The 19285-nt window shown below is 44.8% G+C and overlaps 1 protein-coding gene across 1 annotated transcript; it reads left to right on the forward strand.

The window, feature by feature from the left end:
- Nucleotides 1-8507: 8507 nt before the first annotated feature.
- On the forward strand, nt 8508-11376 carry LOC112903736. The gene is made up of 4 exons (XM_025972955.1): nt 8508-8739; nt 8893-9065; nt 9233-10710; nt 10998-11376. Exons 1-4 carry the CDS (start codon nt 8510-8512, stop codon nt 11115-11117), a joined length of 2001 nt encoding a protein of 666 aa, XP_025828740.1. The 5' UTR covers nt 8508-8509; the 3' UTR covers nt 11118-11376.
- Nucleotides 11377-19285: the final 7909 nt, after the last annotated feature.

The raw sequence follows: 19285 nt of genomic DNA on the forward strand, positions 1-19285 counted from the left end.
TTCGTCAACATTTTTCATGGGAAAAGGTTCGCGGTAAGAGGGGCGCCAATTGGCAAGGGTCTTTTCTTGCAGCAACCCCTCGGAAACTAGGCTCTTAAGGTGGTTGAGGGAGCACTTACTGTGTGACCACTCCGCGGTTGAAGGCTGCGCCTCCTCCGTCTTCTTCTCTTTGATCTCCGCTTTCTTGGGCGCCATCTCTGACTCGCTGGCCACGAGATGCTCGGGGGCTGTGGGGAGAGTGGTGGGGAGGTTGGAGCGGGAGGATTTCCTTGGGGGGATGGCGGCGGCGCTTGACTCAGATTGGGGATTTTGGTCGCTTTGGGCGGGATGCGGATTGAAAGCGCGGTTTTTTCCCTACTATTGTTGCGGGGTTAAATAACCAGCGGAGTGGGGAAAAGTTACTGTTCCGAAGTTCAGGAGTCACTTCCGAGAATATTCCGAAGTTGAGGGGTCATTTGGTGGATTGTTTGGATTAAATATTGGATTAACCATTTTTTCAGGGTTAGTTAGCCCGAAAAAAGGGGTTTTTCGAATTAATAATCTAATACCCATCATCTGTATCATCATTTTGGTAATTTCGCAAGTTGTCATTTTTTGCCTGCATGCCACGGTTGTTGGATCCTTATCTCCAAATTTTGTGGGATTTGGATTCAAGGCTCGGGGGCTGCGGGATACGTGGCATCGACTACTTATTTTTCGAATTTTTTGAAGGATAAGCAGGATTGCAGATTAATGGGACCCTCAGCCTGATTCTCTAATTCAACCTAAGGCTCGGGGGTTACTCCATATGGAGTGCGATTTTTCAATCGCACACCATAGTAGGAATAAAATTCGGGGTACGAGCACCTCATAACTTCGATGCAGCCAAGAAAGTACTCGAAGAAGGTTTTCAAGTTGAAGCTCCAGAAGAAGTCAAAGACTACTTCGAAAGTACTCGATAAGCCTGCAGTACTCAGCTACGAAGAGCTCGGGGGCTTGTCAGACCCGGGGCCACCGGGCTGGGGACATAACGTAGTTTAAAGAGGTCTAAGAGATTAAGTCCGTCTTATCTCTTATTCATTTTGTTTATCTCTTGTTTATCCCATTTAAATAGGAGATAGAGCTAACCAACACGGAGGGGATCTACTCGAAGATATGTTCCGGTATGATCCCTCAGCGGAGGTTGGTTAGCATCGTTGTAACTCTGGCCTCTCGGATATATAAGGGAGGTCAGGGACCCCTCTAAAAACAGAAGATCATTAGGTCATTCTACACCAAAGGCAATACAAACCACCATACAGGATGTAGGGTGTTACGCATCTTGCGGCCTGAACCTGTCTAAGCTTTGTGTTCCTTGCACCTTCGAGTTCCTGATCTCGGCGTCCCTTAACCCAAAACTTACCACCTTGGGTATATCCCGCGGTGGGCAGCCGGTTAAACACCGACAACTTGGATGAGTGAAATCTCCACGAAAATTGGAGAAACTGGGAGGCACCTCCCCTATGGCACCTTGGATGAACTTTGGAGGATGAAGAACAAATGAGCTGCCTAGGTTCGGGGAGGAATGTAACACCCTGTTAACAAAAAACATAAAACTCTTCTAGCCCACCCCTCCTTTCTCTCCCTTCCTCTCTTTCCAGCAGGCCTAGCCCAACTCTCCCTCTCCCCCTCTCTCTCTCTCTCTCTCTTCCTCTCCATCCTCTCCTTTGCACGCGCGACCCAGTCAGCCTAGCCGGCCCGATCTGCCCACCCTGCCCCATTCCACCTCCCCCTTCTCTTCTCTTCCTCTTGTCACTGATAGGTGGACCCCACCTATCAAGGTAGTCTCCCATCTCCAGCCGCTTCGCCTCCCCACCGTGTAGCACCACTGACCATTTCCCTCCCCCTCGCCGCATGCCCCGCCCAGCCGTTGCGCCGTACCCGCACGCCCCTTCCTCCTTTACTCCGCCTTCAAGGCTCATGATGAGCCTTGCCATCACCCCACCTCGCGTCTCCTCCTCTCCCGTCGATAATGCCTACCACCTTTATGGCCATGATGACCGCCCCAGCTCACCACCCCTTCCCCTGCTCCCGCCGCTCCGCTTCCCTCTTTGACCTATATAAAGCACACCCAGCCTCGCCGCATTCCCTTCCACTCCCCTCCCTCGCTCCGCCGTCGACCAGCTGCTCCGCCACCTCTTCGTCGACTTTGAGCATCGCTAGAGCTCCATGTCACAGTGGGCTTTGCCATCGGCCCCTTCTCCCCTCCCTCTCGCGCTCCCGCCATGGCAATTGCTCGCCGGAGCGCCGCCGGTATCGCTCACCACTGTGTGCCCCATCCGCCGCACCAGCTCGCCTTTCCGACCCCGGCATCAACTTTCCCACCTCGCGCTCTCGCTCCCCGAGCAAACAGCACCCAAAAACCCGATCGGAAATGCGTTTTCGCGTAACTCCGGTGACCCGCCGCCGCCCGCTGCTGCTCGCCTCCACCTGCGCCGCCGCCCGAGCCCCCCTAACCGGCACTGGTCGTCGGATGTCGATCCGACGGGTTAGATCAGAGTTCACCCGAGTCAAACCCCCTTCTCTTACCGATCAACCTTGCTGTTTTACAAGAAGGACCTTTTATTTTTCCAAAATCAACCTACCATCCTATCTAGTTCAAACATATTTACAAAACAGTCGTTTTCTTTCTATTTTGGCCCCTATCTTTAGTAGTTTTTGAACCCACCATCCCAACCTCTCTATTTTTAGTATAATCCCTAAGTTTTAGGTTTTATTAGGTTTTAGCCCTCGATTTCTTTAAGTTTGGCCCCTGCAAGTTCAATTTCTTTGCGGTTAAGCCCCTGGAACTTTGTTTTAGCCATATCTTCTCCATTTCAACTCTGTTTTCAGCGATTCTTGCACTCATGTGATCCTTGGAGCATGCTCTATATCTTTATCACCTTATATTTCTCTATTTGTACTATTTGTTGTTTTGTTTGTTGTTCTATTTCTTATTTTATGTATGTTTTTGCTTGTGCGATCATCTAGACGATGTGACGTTCGAGGAAGGACAAGAGTAGTAGTACGAGGAAGAGAACCAGCAATTTGACAAGGAAGGCAAGTGGAATCCCCCTACATACTCTGTTTATTTCCCAATAATAGCATGATAATTCACTTTACCTTATTCATCGAATTGCATAACTTGACGGGAATACCTATTAATGATTGACCTAGTCTTTTCACCCAAGCCTTGAACACTTGGTTTTAGTTATCTTTTTGGGTAGAAATGCTTAGTTGCTTAACTTTGGGAAATGGTACTATCACAAACTTTTGAGAATATTAATCATGACTTTATACTATTGTTATACCTAGATATTTTACAAGATCACTTTGTTTAAATGGAACATAGAGAACCACCCAAGAAAACCATACAACCACAAATGTCACATGGCTCTAACCTTAGTTGAATAATTAGGCATATGGTTAACTGATGGCCTTACCGAAAGGGCAAGGAGGAGGTCGGTGGGGTATAGTCCGGTCCTCTTGGGGTAGTAGCATTTGCTAAGCTGCTGACCACCAGGGAGGGTTATGGTTCACACTGCTACTGAAACTCTAGCGGGCTATCTAGTTTTCTATATGTCTTTGTAAAGGCTTCGTAGTGAACCCCTCGCCACTCACCTCGGAAGTGTTTAAGGGCTTTCCAAACCCGGGAGACTCAGGGGAACATGATTTATGGTGAAAGTGTACAACCTTTGCAGAGTGTAAACTGATATATCAGTCGTGCTCACGGTTACGAGCGGCTTGGACCCTCACATGATAATTGAACTTAAAGAATATTTTAATCTATGGTTCCTTGGTTTTGTTACGGTGTTGGTTCCTAAATGCTTAAGTGTGTTAGTATAAACTTACACTTAGTTAAATAGATGCTTGCTAATAAAATATGATCAACTAAAAATGCTAACCGCTATAGGCCCTTCAGCCTATCCTTGATGGCCTTGCATCTTTCTCCCGCTTGTTGAGTACCAACCATAAGAGTACTCACTCTTGCCTAACTGCTGTTCAAAAGAGAATGTGGAAGTGGAACACTACAGTGACTTTGAGGAATTCGAGGAATTCTAGGCGTGTGTTCATAGTCAATTGCCTGTGGAAGAAGCTTTGTTGCATATCTCATTTAGGATTTCAGTGAAACGCTTAAGACCTTCGTGTCTATTTTATTTGGAGTGTAATAATGTTATTTACTCTCTTGTTTACATTTTGAATATTATCTTTTGATATATTCACTTGTAACATCTATCATATGTGTGTAACTTTATCCTGACGCATATATGAGATGCATTCGGATTTGCTTCCAAAAATCGGGTGTGACAAGGAAGAAGGTGGCCGGCTTTATTTTATCGAGCAACTTAGTACCAGCTGGAATTTCCGACCGGTACTAGCTGAGGCAATTTAGTACCGGTTGGAAACACCAGCAGGTACTAAGTTGCATCTAGTCAATTTAGTACCGGCCGGAGGAACCAGCCGGTACTAAATTGCCTCTAGGGAATCTAGCCGTTGTTGGTGCCGCCGATTTAGTACCGGCTGGTGTTCTTATCCGGTACTAAATTGCTCCCCGCTGCACTGTTCTTTCGGTCCGGTACTAAATGCGCGCGTTAGTACCGGCTGAAAGACAGCCGGTACTAATGGCATCAGATGAATGCTCTGTTTTCTAGCAGTGGACTTTGCTGCCAAGGTTGTCCCGTAGGCTGTGGACATGTGGTTATGGATGTCGCAAGCATCAAGAACTTGTACCAATCACCCAACTGCACTCCTCCAACAAACTCCGAGCGATTATGTACTAAATAACCTTGTGGAGTTATTTGAGTCACTATGGACTCCGGGTATGTATTATAAAACTTGGAGATTTACAACAACTATCTCACCGAAATGTGTATCGAAGCCTTGCTAATTAGTTTCTACAGAAGCTAAGCTGCCTGATTTCACTCCTAATCATTGTGATAATGACAAATCATGTCGATCTCCACATACCTGGATCATGGCTTGATTCCAGCTCCTTGCCCATATGCACTATAATGTAGACCAGATAATGCATAAATAAGATCTCATTGGTTTGAAAATTCATTGGTGCTATGCATAGCATCCATGTCCAATCTGCTAGATACAGATATCACCTATATATAAAGAGTAGACTAAAGCAAGCTTCGTTATTGGGTTATCTAAAGGAGCAGGTTGACAACCTCGTTACTTATTTTATTTGCTCCTAATAAATCCTTGTGATGATGTCTCCATGTACCTGGATGATGATGCAGTGCTAGTTGCCTGTATCGTAGAATTTAGATTAAGGAATAGACAAATGAAAGAAGGCGACATTGGCTTCGTTTTGCAAGCTAGGTTGATATGACCACTTGCTATAGATTGGGGCCTGTCCCGCCACACTATATATACAAGGGCATTTGCAGACATCACAAAAAGACATCATGTTGATATGATCACTTGCTATAGAGAATTTAAAAGCTCACGCATGCCGAAGCAGCAATCATAGCGACCATTCTTTAAAAAAAAAGTTTGTAGTAACCGCTACGTCAAAAACAGATAAAGGAGGTATCTAAATATGAATTACATATACCAGTTGCTTATGGCATATTTATGATTTTTTAATAACATTACACAGATATGAGCAACTTGCAGAGTGACTGACTAAATCAACCGAGTATCATCAACACAGATGATTGGACACCGTAGTGCAAACCAAACTACCAAGGTAAATGGAGGGTACCTATTAAAAATCATGTGAATTGTAACTTTTTGAGCATCTTCGTAGGTTTAAAATCACTACTAGAAAACACGCTATTGGTCCACCCCAAAAATACCGGTAGGAAGAAGACCGATATTTATAGGGTGGATGGAAAGGTCTGGGAACTTTTAGTACCGGTTGGTAACACGAACCGGTACTAAAACCTACAAATTAGTACGGTTGGTGTTACCATGCGGTACTAATGCCTCCACCCATATTAGTACTGGTCGGTAACACCATACTAATATCTAGCCTTTAGTACTGGTTAGAGTTACTTAAAGGATCTTTAAAGGAAAGCATCTCTCTTCACATCACAAGTGCTGTGTAGGTGAGATGGTAAGGAGGTACCACGCGAGGCAAGAGGTTCCGGGTTCGAATCCTTGCATTGCATGCACATCTTTCGCAGATTTGAAGTACTTTTTTTAAAGGATTTTTGGACTCGCACGCTTTGGTACCAGGTGGAAATACCAAAGCGCTTAGTACCGATTGGAACACCTATTTGCGTCAACGTAGCGTCACCTTTAATACCGGTTGGTATTTCCAACCGGTACTAAAGTGCCCTTTTCATACCGATTGATGCAACCTGGATTGATGCCCAAGACTTTTAGTCTCATATACTCAGTACCGGTTGCATATCTAGTACTGAAGGGCCTTATCGACCGGTGCTAGTGGGCTTTTTTCTAGTAGTGTACTGAACTTACTACCACAATTTCTAGTAGCAGGAAATATATTTTGGACTTTCGAGGGCTACTCAGTCAATATATTATTTTTTTCGCTGTCTCCATGGATGCACTCGATGTGGTTTTTGCCTTTTCCTTTTCTTGATGTTTATTAATCTTTGCCTTTCTTTTCCAAGTGGCATAGATCAAACATGGTAATCAGTAACTTAGTGGAAGGTTGTGTGTAGTGCCATGCTTTAAGTAGTGCATAAATGAAATTGGACCTAGACCTTTATTTCAAACATAATATTTTCAAAAAGTAGAGATATTTATTTAATTTCAAATATTATTTTAACTCAATTACAACTGATGGACATATAGTAGAGTATAGTAGAGTATAACTCGGTACGTGGAGCAATTCTACACGAATAAACAAAAATAAATAAATGAAATATGAAAAGATAGAAAAACCGTTTAGTACCGATTGGAACACCTATTTGCGTCAACGTAGCGTCACGTTTAGTACCGGTTGGTATTTCCAACCGGTACTAAAGGCCCCTTTTGATACCGATCAATGCAACCTGGATTGATGCCCAAAGACTTTTAGTCTCAGATACTCTGTAGTTGTTGCATATCTAGTACTGAAGGGCCTTATCAACCGGTGCTGGTGGGCTTTTTTCTAGTAGTGTACTGAACTTACTACCACAGTTTCTTGTAGCAGGAAATATATTTTGGACTTTCGAGGGCTACTCAGTCATTATATTATTTTTTTTGCTGTCTCCATGGATGCACTCGATGTGGTTTGTGCCTTTTCCTTTTCTTGATGTTTATTAATCTTTGCCTTTCTTTTCCAAGTGGCATAGATCAAACATTGTAATCAGTAACTTAGTGGAAGATTGTGTGTAGTGTCATGCTTTAAGTAGTGCATAAATGAAATTGGACCTAGACCTTTATTTCAAACATAATGTTGTCAAAAAGTAGAGATAGAAAAAAAACTACAGAACTGAAATGCCCTGTGCGCACATGGAATCCTATATATAGGAAACATGACACAGCAAAGTTTTAATCAAACTCTTCGTATTCATTTTTATTGAAATAAAAGGAATTCATTGGGGAGATAAAAATAGTGGATAGCTTATGTGAGGTCTAGTCTCGTGTTACAATACCTAAAAAGAATTCTTATGGACCAAAACCTATTTCATAAAATGAATTTTTCTAACCGCAAAGTAAGACATTGAAACATTTCCACAATTTTGTAGAATATGTTACATTCTTTTTCCATTGTGTTATTGAAATCTGTAGCAATGCCACGTACAATAAATTGAAACTGTAACTATGGAAGATAACTCATGCAGCTTATATAGCTGCATTGTCCTACAGATAAAAATTCTGAGACGTCTTCTGTATAAACAAATGTACTTCACTTCCCACATTAACCTTTTGACTGGACTCAAATTCTGTTTTGCTCCTTTGGTTTTTTCTTTTTATGTATTGGTCTTGTGTTATGATTTTCTTATTTCATATTTTAAGACATACTTGAGTTATTTTTCCTCCATTATCTTTTATATGTCAATTGTCCCTTTGCTGCAATAGTCGTATATGATTTTTTTCTAGCTCACACTTCCTGCTTCAATTCTATTCTATTTCTTACTGCGATGCCAACAGACTAGACACGTGCATTATATTAGATACATCCTTCTAAGCTTAAATATTGGTACAACTTTGATGGAATTGTCAAAGGCCAATCAGAATAAAATATTAATTATGAATCATTTGAAATTTTACAAATGGACTGGAACACTACTGCAACTAAATTAACCAATCACTACTAAATCAACAATTTTTATTAATTCGTGTAACAAAGAAATTTAAAAGACAATGAGTAAACATCCACTTGCTCAAAAAACTGAAGTGGGGAAATTTAAAAGACCAAAAGGGATCTTGCACCTGCTTTTGCCAAATATTCCTCATCAGTGTTACACAAGTGCGCCAAATAAAGGTTTGCAGCCACCAGCATTACTTTTTTTTGAAGAACTTAGCCACCAGCATTATTAGTTTAGCATACCGGATGGATAGCAGAGGAACTGAGGGGCACCAGGTGAAGGTGAATCGTACAGGGATGGCAGCCGGAGGCGTAGAAGATGGTGACAGGATGAAGCTCGATGAGTTGCCGGAACAGTTGATTAACCGCTACGTGATCGTGCTGACCGTCCTAGACATGACCGTCAGAGGCCTAGGCATCTTGGCGTTTGCATGGTCGACAGTTGTCCTACTTGGCGGCTTTGTCCCGTTTCTTGAGAGGAAGGATTTCTGGTTCATCACACTGATTAGCTTCACCCAGTCAGCCAGGTTTGTTACTAGTACCTGCTTTGGGTTTTCCCGGTTCTCTCCTTGGCATAGAATATATTGTTGTTCTTATACCTCCATTTTCTTATCAAGGAGAAACTATAGCTATGTCGTCTTGTCCTTCTATGAACTCTAATTGAAGCTCAATTACCACAGAATCTTCGTTGCTTTGGTGGACGAGCAGTACCTACACAGTGTGAAGCTTTTGTCTCGGACCATCATCGGAATTGCTAAGATCATCTTGAACATAGTATTTTGCAGAAAGATCAAGCAGTCACCTACCACATCACCACAAAGCCATGAAGAATCAAATGAGGAGCACCATGCCTGTTGTGATCGGTTTCCAACCCTTTGCAATAATGCTGCAACCGACCTGCTGATAAAGATAGTGTTACTCATCCCCTTGGTTCTCGTTGTTCTACTCCCGGTGTTTGTTTACTCATCCCCTTGGTTCTCGTTGTTCTACTCCCGGTGTTTGTTTTGTTCAACATTGCAGCCTCCTTGTTGCGACTCTGGCAACAGGACTATGGCAAGGAAGCTAACCAGAAACCGGCAGCGATAATATTCTACTCAATAGCTTTCTGTCAAGGTGTGCTCTACTTTCTTTGGTTCATCCTCGACATTTCCAAAGGGCTTCCGGTGACACATGTGGTCAAGAAATGCGAGTTTGAGCCGAGCTGGGGCACTGAATGCGTCCGCCGGTACCTCAAGGATACAAAGAAAATGTACCTCAAGGACCTGCTGACTGCAACCAGAGGAAGGAATCTTGTCACGTATGCGTCAAGCTTGTTGGATTCAGACTACAAGGAGGACTACGAGTCAGGAGCAAGGATTCTAGTTGTCTTCATCGGGAAGCAGAAGCTACCCGTGGAAGAACTGATCCGCTCCTCCAGGAAAAGGATTCAGAAGCTGGTCATGATGCTGTCATGGACAGACCGAGATTACCAGGACACCAGATTGTTTGCCGCAAAGATCGTGGCACATGTTGCCCTTCACATCAGCATTGCTCAGTTCCCAGGGACACTGGAAAGCATTAGGTCCCTACTCAAGCCATCCGAGAGCAACTCTATCTTATTCGGCACTCCTCTGAAGAGCAAGCCTACAACTGAGGAGGTCAGGAGTGGTACAGAGCACACCGTTCAAACCAAGCCTGCTACTGAGTATGATGCGGATGCCAGAATGGAGTGCCAACTGATTGAGCAAGGACTCATCATCCTTGATCAGCTCTCGCTCGATAGAACCAACTGCTCAGAGATTTTAAAAGCTGAACCACTTCTCATGGATATCTTGTCATGGATCTGTTCCAGACCATTCATCCATGACAACGAACAGGAGGGTGAGTGGGTGAACATATTGAGGTTATCATTCACTGTGTTGGCTCAGCTTGCAAGTCTTCGTGGACAGCTAGCTTTAAAGCTATTGAGGAAAATCAAATTCGAGTTCAATCCGAGCTGGGTCTCTGGCTATGCACGTCAGCCAGACATACAGATTCTAGCCATAAAAACTTTTTCATACGTATTCACCGCCACCGCGGAAGATTCAAGTGATGCGCCAGAGATAAAAAAGCTAGCAACCACGGAGACTTCTCAACAGGCACTTCCTCGAGGTAAAAGCGAAAAGGGTAAAAAATGGGATAAAAGGGAGCACTTCCTCAAGGTAATTCTAATGCTCTTCCTCCCTAATGAAAATATTGAACAAGGGGGAACTAGTTCCATGGCATTGCCTACTGTTCAATCGGTAGCTGGTGAAGCACTCACAATGCTGTCTTTGAGCAGCAGAAATTGCAAATATCTCCTCGATTTGAAAGAAGGTATGGCCCTTACTAAACTTGAACAAATAATTTATTCGGAGGACAGAATAGAATACAGAGCCATCGCAGCAGATATATTGAAGCGTTTGTACGCCGTTCTTTGTGACCCTGATCTGTACCCAAATGAACAAAAAGTTCCCCACATTGAAAGAGTATTGCCCAAGGTAATTATGTTTCTGTCAACCTTGCGATGAACTCCATACCAATATATATGCAACTTACCTTATGCCTTAATTGATGTATACACTAGTGTCAAATATATGAAAATCCACTAGTATTCTCAAGTATAGGGATACTATTTTCCATGTAAAAATTATAATAATCCGATTGTTCGTTCTCAAATATATTCTTATGTGCTGTTGAAGTTTTTAAAAAAATCCCTGACCGAACCAACTTATATATAATTTATCATGTATGTATCAGGTGTGCGAACTAATTACAATTCTATCAGGAACCGGAGACACCAGGCAATGATGGTGTACAGGATGGTACAGGACCTGCCCAAACTGATAAGCTTTTTGATTCACTGATAAGCAGCATCTTAGACTCCAGGCAGCTTTGGTACGCATAATTTGTGATATGCAATCTAATGAGAAGATATCTGGATCAGAATTTTCACGTTTGGTTGGAAACCGTTCTCACTTCGCGAAGCTTCTCAAGAAGTTGATAGTCACTAATAGCCGGGCTGGCACAGATTACCACCTAGAGATTGTAAAGTGGACAGCCGCGTTGATCGGCTCCATGCTAACACGTGACAGAGTATGGGCCCAGGAAATTAGGAAGCAGGGCATTGTGGAGTCATTGTCCGATGCTTCCAAGATCATGTCAGGTGCGGACAGCTGGATGCTTTACCTTCGTAATCATACACACGGAGCTATCTGGGCTACTAGCTTGGCTGCTCTTGTGCAAAAGGTACAGGATCAACTGATGAACTAAACTAAACCCACCGTGATGAAATGGTAAAGTGACAAGTTCTGCAAGGGAGCATAATTATGTGTGCAATGCAATGCTATTGGTATATTTTTTGTCCCCTAAGATATAATGTATGCTGGTGTGTTTGCGGAAGAACAATCTATTGCTTTCTTTGCATTTGACGGGGTGTTCACGCCACACGCTAAGGATCAGCTCATCATCTCACGAATGAAAAAGGGCAAGTGCAGATATCCCCTTTTTCTTTAGAAAGCTTGCCAACATGTGTATATCAAACTTATTCCAATGTAATGTTGTGCCACTTTATTTCAGACAGTGTGGTGTCATTTGACTGAACAATAAATAAAACACAGTTTGTTTGTCCAAAGTTTGTTTGATAGGCGACTGTAAATTACTGGTTTAGAGTAGTAATTAAATAGCTCGCTATTGATCCATTATCCTTGTTTTAGTGAACGTACTATCTTTGCTTGAACGAACCAAGGTCAACAATGGGGAGCGCACATGAGCAACAATAGAAAAAAAACTAAGTGCTAGGTTTATTAGCTTTGAAAAATTTGGCTAGGATGACAGTCACAACTCAGCTGCAAGGTTACTGCCATGAGTGCAACCACGAGATTTGCAGAATTTATGGTAAACGAAGGCATCTACAACCATCCTCCTAAACATTTTACAAATGAAGATCTTAGAGTGGTTGTGATCCTTGTACTTGCTCGTGACATTAAGCTCGTCTGACTCTGGAGATGTATTATACGAGCATGGTTCTTGTGATTTTCCAAGAAAGAAGCTTCCATGCTTGTCTATAGAATCCTCTCTCTCGGATTCCAGAATCAGCACCTCAAGTTTTTCCATGGCCCAAGGGTTCTTCTTAAGAGGTTTAGCATCTTGTGGGCCAGTGGGAGGAGACTTGAGCTTGGTCGACGATGACAATGGTCGTTCGGTAAGGAGATGAAGAGCTTCTCCTGAATCGTCCTCCTTGAAGTGTTCCACATCTTTCTTGAGAACGGATTCAGGAAGATCATTGATGAAACAGCCATCACTTTCTCGCTCACACTTAGGAAGAGGTTCTATCAAAGGATTGGTCGATCGAGAGATCGGGACAGAGGAATCCTTCCCTAGTTTAATGTCGAGGTTCCCTAATCTTGGCACATCTAGGAAGAGCTTTTCTTTGGGATGGCCGATCAACAAGTCGAAGTCAGGGACTTCGAAGACATAGAAATCCATGGTGGCCTTGACATTGTTGAGTCGTACGGACACATTCTGTAGAATCCCATTGCCCTCTACAAGAGATCCGGAGGGACTGTTGAAAATTTTGCTAGTCGGTGCCAAGGTCTCGTTGTCTAGGAAGGTCAACGCAATGAAATCGGACATGATGTTAGCACCAACTATGGGATTGTAGAGAGCATTCACCATGGTCCCTTGTGTTTGGCATTGAATAGTTGAGGATGCGGAACTGATCCGAATGGGTTCAGGGGATAGATCCACCTTCCTTAACTATCCATTACCCTTGATAACGGTCGATTCCTTGACGGTTCTGTTGTTGCAAAAATCAGGCGGTGTCTTGCGGAGCACGACATGCTAAAGCCTGGGAGCTCTGCTTGTCTCCAGTGCAGGTCCTGCTATCGAGGTTCGGGGCGTGCCAGTAAATTTGACATGTAATTGATAAGAAAAAATAAATTTAATCAGTAAAACAACAAGGAACACATCGGCTAGCATTTCGAACAAGAATGCATCGGCCGAAATGTCCAATACACATACTCGAACATCGGCTATGAAGCCAACTTTCATGTTGAGGTAGGATTAAGAATAAAAACTTCATAACTAAATACGCACGTTTATTTAAACCAAACTTATTGTCACCATTAGTCGGATCGGCCTTAACCGAGACAGCGCTAACAGCAGGGCAACAAATCGAGCATAATTAACCGATGCATCCATAAATTACGCTTATCATTAAGTCCAAAATCAGCCAGGAAAGCCGATTGATGCTACCTGTAACATCTTGGATTTTTCATGGAATGTTATAAGTCAAAAAATCATGAATTTTAAAAACTTTTTGGTGCAATGTGCAAATAGCTAGGATTACACGTAAGTATGAACTCTTTCTATCCCGAATTCCTAGAAATTAAAATCATTTATACTAAAGGACTATATTGTTAGTGTGAAACATTCGGAGTTATTGGAGTTCTTCATAAAATTGTTTCATGGGATTTATTTTGATTGATTGAAAGTGTGCCCTTCGAATTTGGATTGAAAAAAGCTAACTACGCTAACTCCTACTCCAGCCCAACTCCCTAACCTACCCTAACCCAATCCTGGACCAAACCCACTTAAATCCCGCAGCCCAACCCACTAGCTGGCCAGCCAGCCCAGATTACCAACTGACCTACACGCCCGCACCCCGCACGGCTTGTTTGCCAGCCCAGCTCGCCGCCAACCCAACACCATCGCACCACCCTCACCCCCTCACCTAGCCGTTGACAAGCTGACCCCACATGTCAGCTTTCCACCTTCCTCAAACCACCATCCGCCTCGCCTCTACCCCAACGCCGCCGCCTGCGTCAGCCGCTTCGTTCCCACTCTGCGATAAGGGAGTGCAACGGTCCCGCAGCCCTTTCCACTAGGACCTTGACCGCCCGAGCACCCAAGCCCTAGCCAGCGCCCCCCGCCGCAACGTGCGATGCATGCCACGCCACCCCGGCGCGGATGCCAAGGATCCCCAGCCGTCTACGAGCCATGGCCTGCGCAAAACCCTAGAGCGCGCTAAAGAACCCCCAATCGGCCGCTGCCACAACCCTAGCGCCCAAATTAGGGTTTTCCCCCTCGTACGCCGCCGTTACCCGAGAGAGACAGAGGAAAGAGGAGAAGATGATGAGAGGAAGGAGACGAGGAGAAGCCACCTGAGCCGAGGACGCTGCCGCCGAAGCGCTCCGCCACGCCTGCGCCCCACATGGCGACAACAACATCGCAGCTCGGCATGACACTGCATCAACCGCCTCCTCTGCTTCACCTCGCCACCGCACCGAGCCCTCTTCCTCGACCCAGACCGGTAGGTGCCGCCATCTCCATCCCCGGTACCCCCTTGCTGCCGGCGAGCACGCCGCCGCTGATGAGCCCATCGTAGAATAGCCATAGGACCCCCTATCCTATCGTTTCTGTGCAGGGAGCCCCGATACGTCACCCCTTCTTGCCCACAGCCGCCGTCGCTGATCAATTCGATGCCACCAGCCATGCCACGGCCCTGGTTTCCCAGTTGCCCGTGTGCACATGCTCGAACCCCGGCTGACCGAGCCAAGCCCGCCGCACCAAACCTTGCCGTCACCGCATCACGGCCCTGGAACACAAGGACGCCGCACCCGCGGGTGGACACCCGGCCCCTCACCGTTTCCATCGCCGACATCGTGCTGCAGCCTAGGATGCTAGGGCCCGCGCACGCACGTCCTTCCTTGCGGGCGAGTCGAAAGGCCTTGTTTTGGCCTTGCCTGCATCATGCCGTCCTGCCGAGCCACCGTCCTGCCTCACCAACCCTTTGCCATGCCTCTCTTTGTGCGAGTTCCTCATGCCGCACCTCGTTGGGGCCAAAAGGGCCCCAGCTTGGCCTTAATGGTACCACATCGACCTCGCAGTCGCCTCACCACGGCTCTGCCGTGCATGGTGACCAAGCACCGATGCCACGGTGTCGCGGCCAAGCCCCTTCGGACATTTTGCTGAATGCCCTCGGGACACACACAGGGACGCCCACCTCCGTCGGCACCCCACACACCTGAGGCCACATGCACGCATGCCATGTCGGATTAGACCTGCCACACCCGATCCGGTCAAGAGACTGACGCGTGGGCCCCTTCTGTCCGGGACGCTCTTTGGCCAACGCGTGGGACCCAACAGAACCACACTGTAACACCCTAATTTTCAAATTAGAAACCTAAATAAATTTAGCCAGATTTCTTTTAGGATCCATAAGGTTTTTATTCCAATATTCAATTTTAGAGCATTTACCGTGAATTAATAGTAACTTACCGTACATTTCATGCCGCATGCATTGTTTTATTGTTTGCCTTTCATTTGAATTTAAATTTCAAATTCAACTTCAAACGCATTTGAATGCAATTCTTTTTCTCCCTCTTTTTCTCTTTGGGCCCGACCCACTCCCTCTTTCTATTTTTCCTCTCTCTTTTTCCTCCTTGCGGCCTAGCCCATCTTGGCCTTTCCCTCCCCTTCCTTCCTCCCGCCCAGCCTAGCCGAGTTGGCCTGCACGGCCCAGCCAGCAGCCGCTTCCTTCTCCACTGTGCGGCCCAATCCGCAGCCTGCTCACCTCCTCCCCGGCCCAACAGCCCCCCGCGCGCCAGCTCCCTCCTCCCCTCCCTATCTCTCGCTGACAGGCGGGGCCCGCCCGCCAGGGTCGTCCCCAAACTCGAGCTAGACTCGGGCTCGAACCCGAGTCTGGCCACGGCATAGCATGGCCGCCCCGCCGCACGCTGCCCCGGGCCCGCATGCCAAGGCCCGCGATCGCCCTATAAAACAGCCGCCCCGTGCCCTAGGCCCCGCGTATCCCGCAACCGCCGCCTCCTCGCCCTCGAAGCCCTAGCCGCTGCCGCCTTCACCGTTGCAGCCGCCGCCTCGCCGTACCCTGTTGCCACAAGCCGACACCGGAGCTCCGCCTTGGGGTGAGGATCCTCGCCGGCCCTTTTCCCCCTCTTTTTCCCACCTTCCGGCGCGCACGATTGCTCGCCGGAGCTCCGCGACCGCACCTCGCCACCGTCCGCCTTCCCCGGCCCCCGACACCTTGTTCCAACCCCTTAGACGCGTTCCCCTCCTCGCTCTCTTTCTCCCAGGCCAAACCCGAGTTGAATCCGCTGAGCCGCCGCCGCCCACCGCCGCGAAACCTCTCCGCCTCAGTCACTTCGCAGCCGTCCAATCCGGATCCGACGGTCCAGATCAGATCTAGACCGGAGTCAAATGCACTGATACCGGTCAACCCTAGGTTATTTTGCACTTTAGCCCCTGAGTTCTATAGAAATCAACCCACAGTCCACGGCAGTTCAAAAGTATTCACGAATAGATCATTTTTCTTCTGTTTAAGCCCCCATCCTTTTCTAAAATAGAACCCACCGTCCCTAGCCCCTCTATTTTGTAATCTAAACCCTAGATCTAAGATTTAATTATGTTCTAACCCTCAGTTTCTGTGGCAGAACCAATCTGAATTACACCGGCTCAAGTGCGATGATCCTTTCTTGGAAGGCATTGAAGGCTCAACCACACTTCAAACGGTGTAACCCCGTGGTCTGTCGGGTAAAGTCCCAATAAAACCATCTAACTCAGGATCAAAATAAGGTACCTCGCACGAAGGCGAGTCCAGAGATACAAACACCGACAATTTTACATCACAAGCATAATCTTACATTAGTATTCAAGCAATGTATTGTGGCAAACCTAATTAGTATGAATTTATACAAACTGTTCATAGTTAGAGTATCTGCAGCAAAAAACAAGACGCGACACTATCAGATATCACGGAACGGATGTTGAGCTAAGCCCAAGCTCAACATCACTCGTAGGGACCTGTGTTGGCCGGGGACGGATCCCACTCCACGGTCCAACCATCGGAAAGGGCGTAGGGCCAGGGTGCAGACAGGGCCAAGTCCTCAGGGGGATTATCTGAAAACAAAAGTCATATCGCAAGGCTGAGTATTCTAATACTCAGCAAGGCTTACCCGTTTCATGGTATGCTTAGCCATGTAGCTAGACTATGAAGGCTTTTAATGGTTCTGGGTATAGTTTTAGCTGAAAAGCAACAAAGAGTAAATCCTTAATTTCATCTTTTAGTTTTTAGGTTGTAGTTGATTATCCATTCTAAGTAAGCAACTATAACTATCCAAGCATGATAGAATCTTTAAACAAACATCATCTTTAATAATCATAAGGTTGCTCTTATTACTCTATGTGGCAAAGGGATCAAGCAGTCTCAATCTCCGCGAGAAACGGAAGATTCTGAATCGAATTTCAAAATCTTGCAAGGGCAAACCTAACTCACACGCTTGGAATATCCAATGATTATTCCGAAGCAACCGTTTGCCTTTCATTCCGACTCGTGGATCAGTGCCACCACAAGCGACTGTAGGACCATACGCACACCAATGTGCAGGACGTACGTCTGTAGCACGACTACATGACCGTACTCCTGTCCGCTGTGCGAAACGTACTCCCGCACGTCGGTGCGTGTGAAAAACCAAATTACGAGTGGTGGGGGGTATGTCCACTCCTCGGGCCGATTGGTTACTAGGCTTACCACTTACCATATTTCGCGGCATGTGGCTAGTACTTTCAAACGCTTAACCACCGCTACCACACACTGTGACCTTATCAAATTTTTAATAACACAGACGGGGTTTTTACCAAGATCATGATTCATAATCACAACCCTGTCCGTCGTCCTTACAGTGGTTGCAAGAATGTAAACATTGCAACTCCTATGAGCTCACAAGTGATAGGAAATCACTCGACTTCTACCGGTCCTATTAGCTTAGCAACTAATCGGACTCAGGTTCTAGTATTCAATACATAGATTCCTAGGAATATGCAACTAAGGTTTCAATACAATTCCTAGAAACTTAAATGCACCAAGTAGATATATGAATATATAATTTGCAGTGTAATAAAAATAGCGGTTTATGTCCGGGGCTTACCTTCGTTGGTGGGGCTGGGGTCAGAGATGTCAATACTAAAATTTTCCGAATCGAGGTTCGGGGCTTCGGTTATATCTCCGATGATATTCTTGGGATTTTCAGAATTATCCCCTTCTGGTTCCGGGATCAGCTGGTAGTCTCCGTCAGCAAGAGTGGTCGAGTCTATATGATATGCAACATTATGATTGATGAATGCATAATATATCATCTATTCTTATATTGGGCATTCATTTATCAAGTATAAACATAATTACCTAATTGCATTAAATGACATGTTAAGTTACCTTAAGCAACTAAGCTAATTACATTGAGTGGCATTGGAAAAAGATCCTAATTTATTTATCCAATGCCCTTAAACTTTATTAGTTTACTTTATCACTTAGATTAATGGTCTTTTTGAGAAAAAGGGTTATTATTTATATTCTTGGTTAATATTAAAACCCTAAGCTAGGAATGATTACTAATTTGGTTTAATTGAAATAAGCTTATCACAAAATTTCTAGTACCTTTTATTTAGTAGCTAACTTAATCAAATGTTGCATACATAACATGAATTATTTTTATAGATCAAACTACTGCAGTAATGAAGTTGAAATTTTTACTAGAAATAATTTGATCTGTATCTAAGTTACTGTGATTTTATCAAGATTTTTATTCTTATAGCAATTATGCTACAAAATAAACAACAATTAGCCTTGTGATATTAAGATTTAATTATATCAGAAGTCCTACACTAAATCTTGTGCTAAAGTTTTGTGAACATGTTACACTTATTCAGAAGTAACACTCTAATTTAATTTCATAAATTTTCATAAACTAGAACTATTATTCATGAATTATCTTTGAATTTAAGTCTAATTTCATAACTCAAGTTACTCTATGTTACTGAAATTCAAAATTTTATCATGGATTATACATGCTGAAAGCAAGTTAGAGTAAAATTTTCAGCTACAATTACTAACAGATTCATTTTGGAATAAATCCTAAAGCTTTTATCAATATAAAACAAAGTTACCTAACATCATAGCTAGGAAATATTTTTGGGCCTACAAAGTTTACATAAAGCTATACAGGACACACACATCCTATGTTTCAATTTTCAACAACAGAATAGCTATGGATCAAGAGA

This window comes from Panicum hallii, chromosome 8, assembly GCF_002211085.1.
Source record: "Panicum hallii strain FIL2 chromosome 8, PHallii_v3.1, whole genome shotgun sequence".
In the NCBI taxonomy this organism is placed as follows: Eukaryota; Viridiplantae; Streptophyta; class Magnoliopsida; order Poales; family Poaceae; genus Panicum; species Panicum hallii.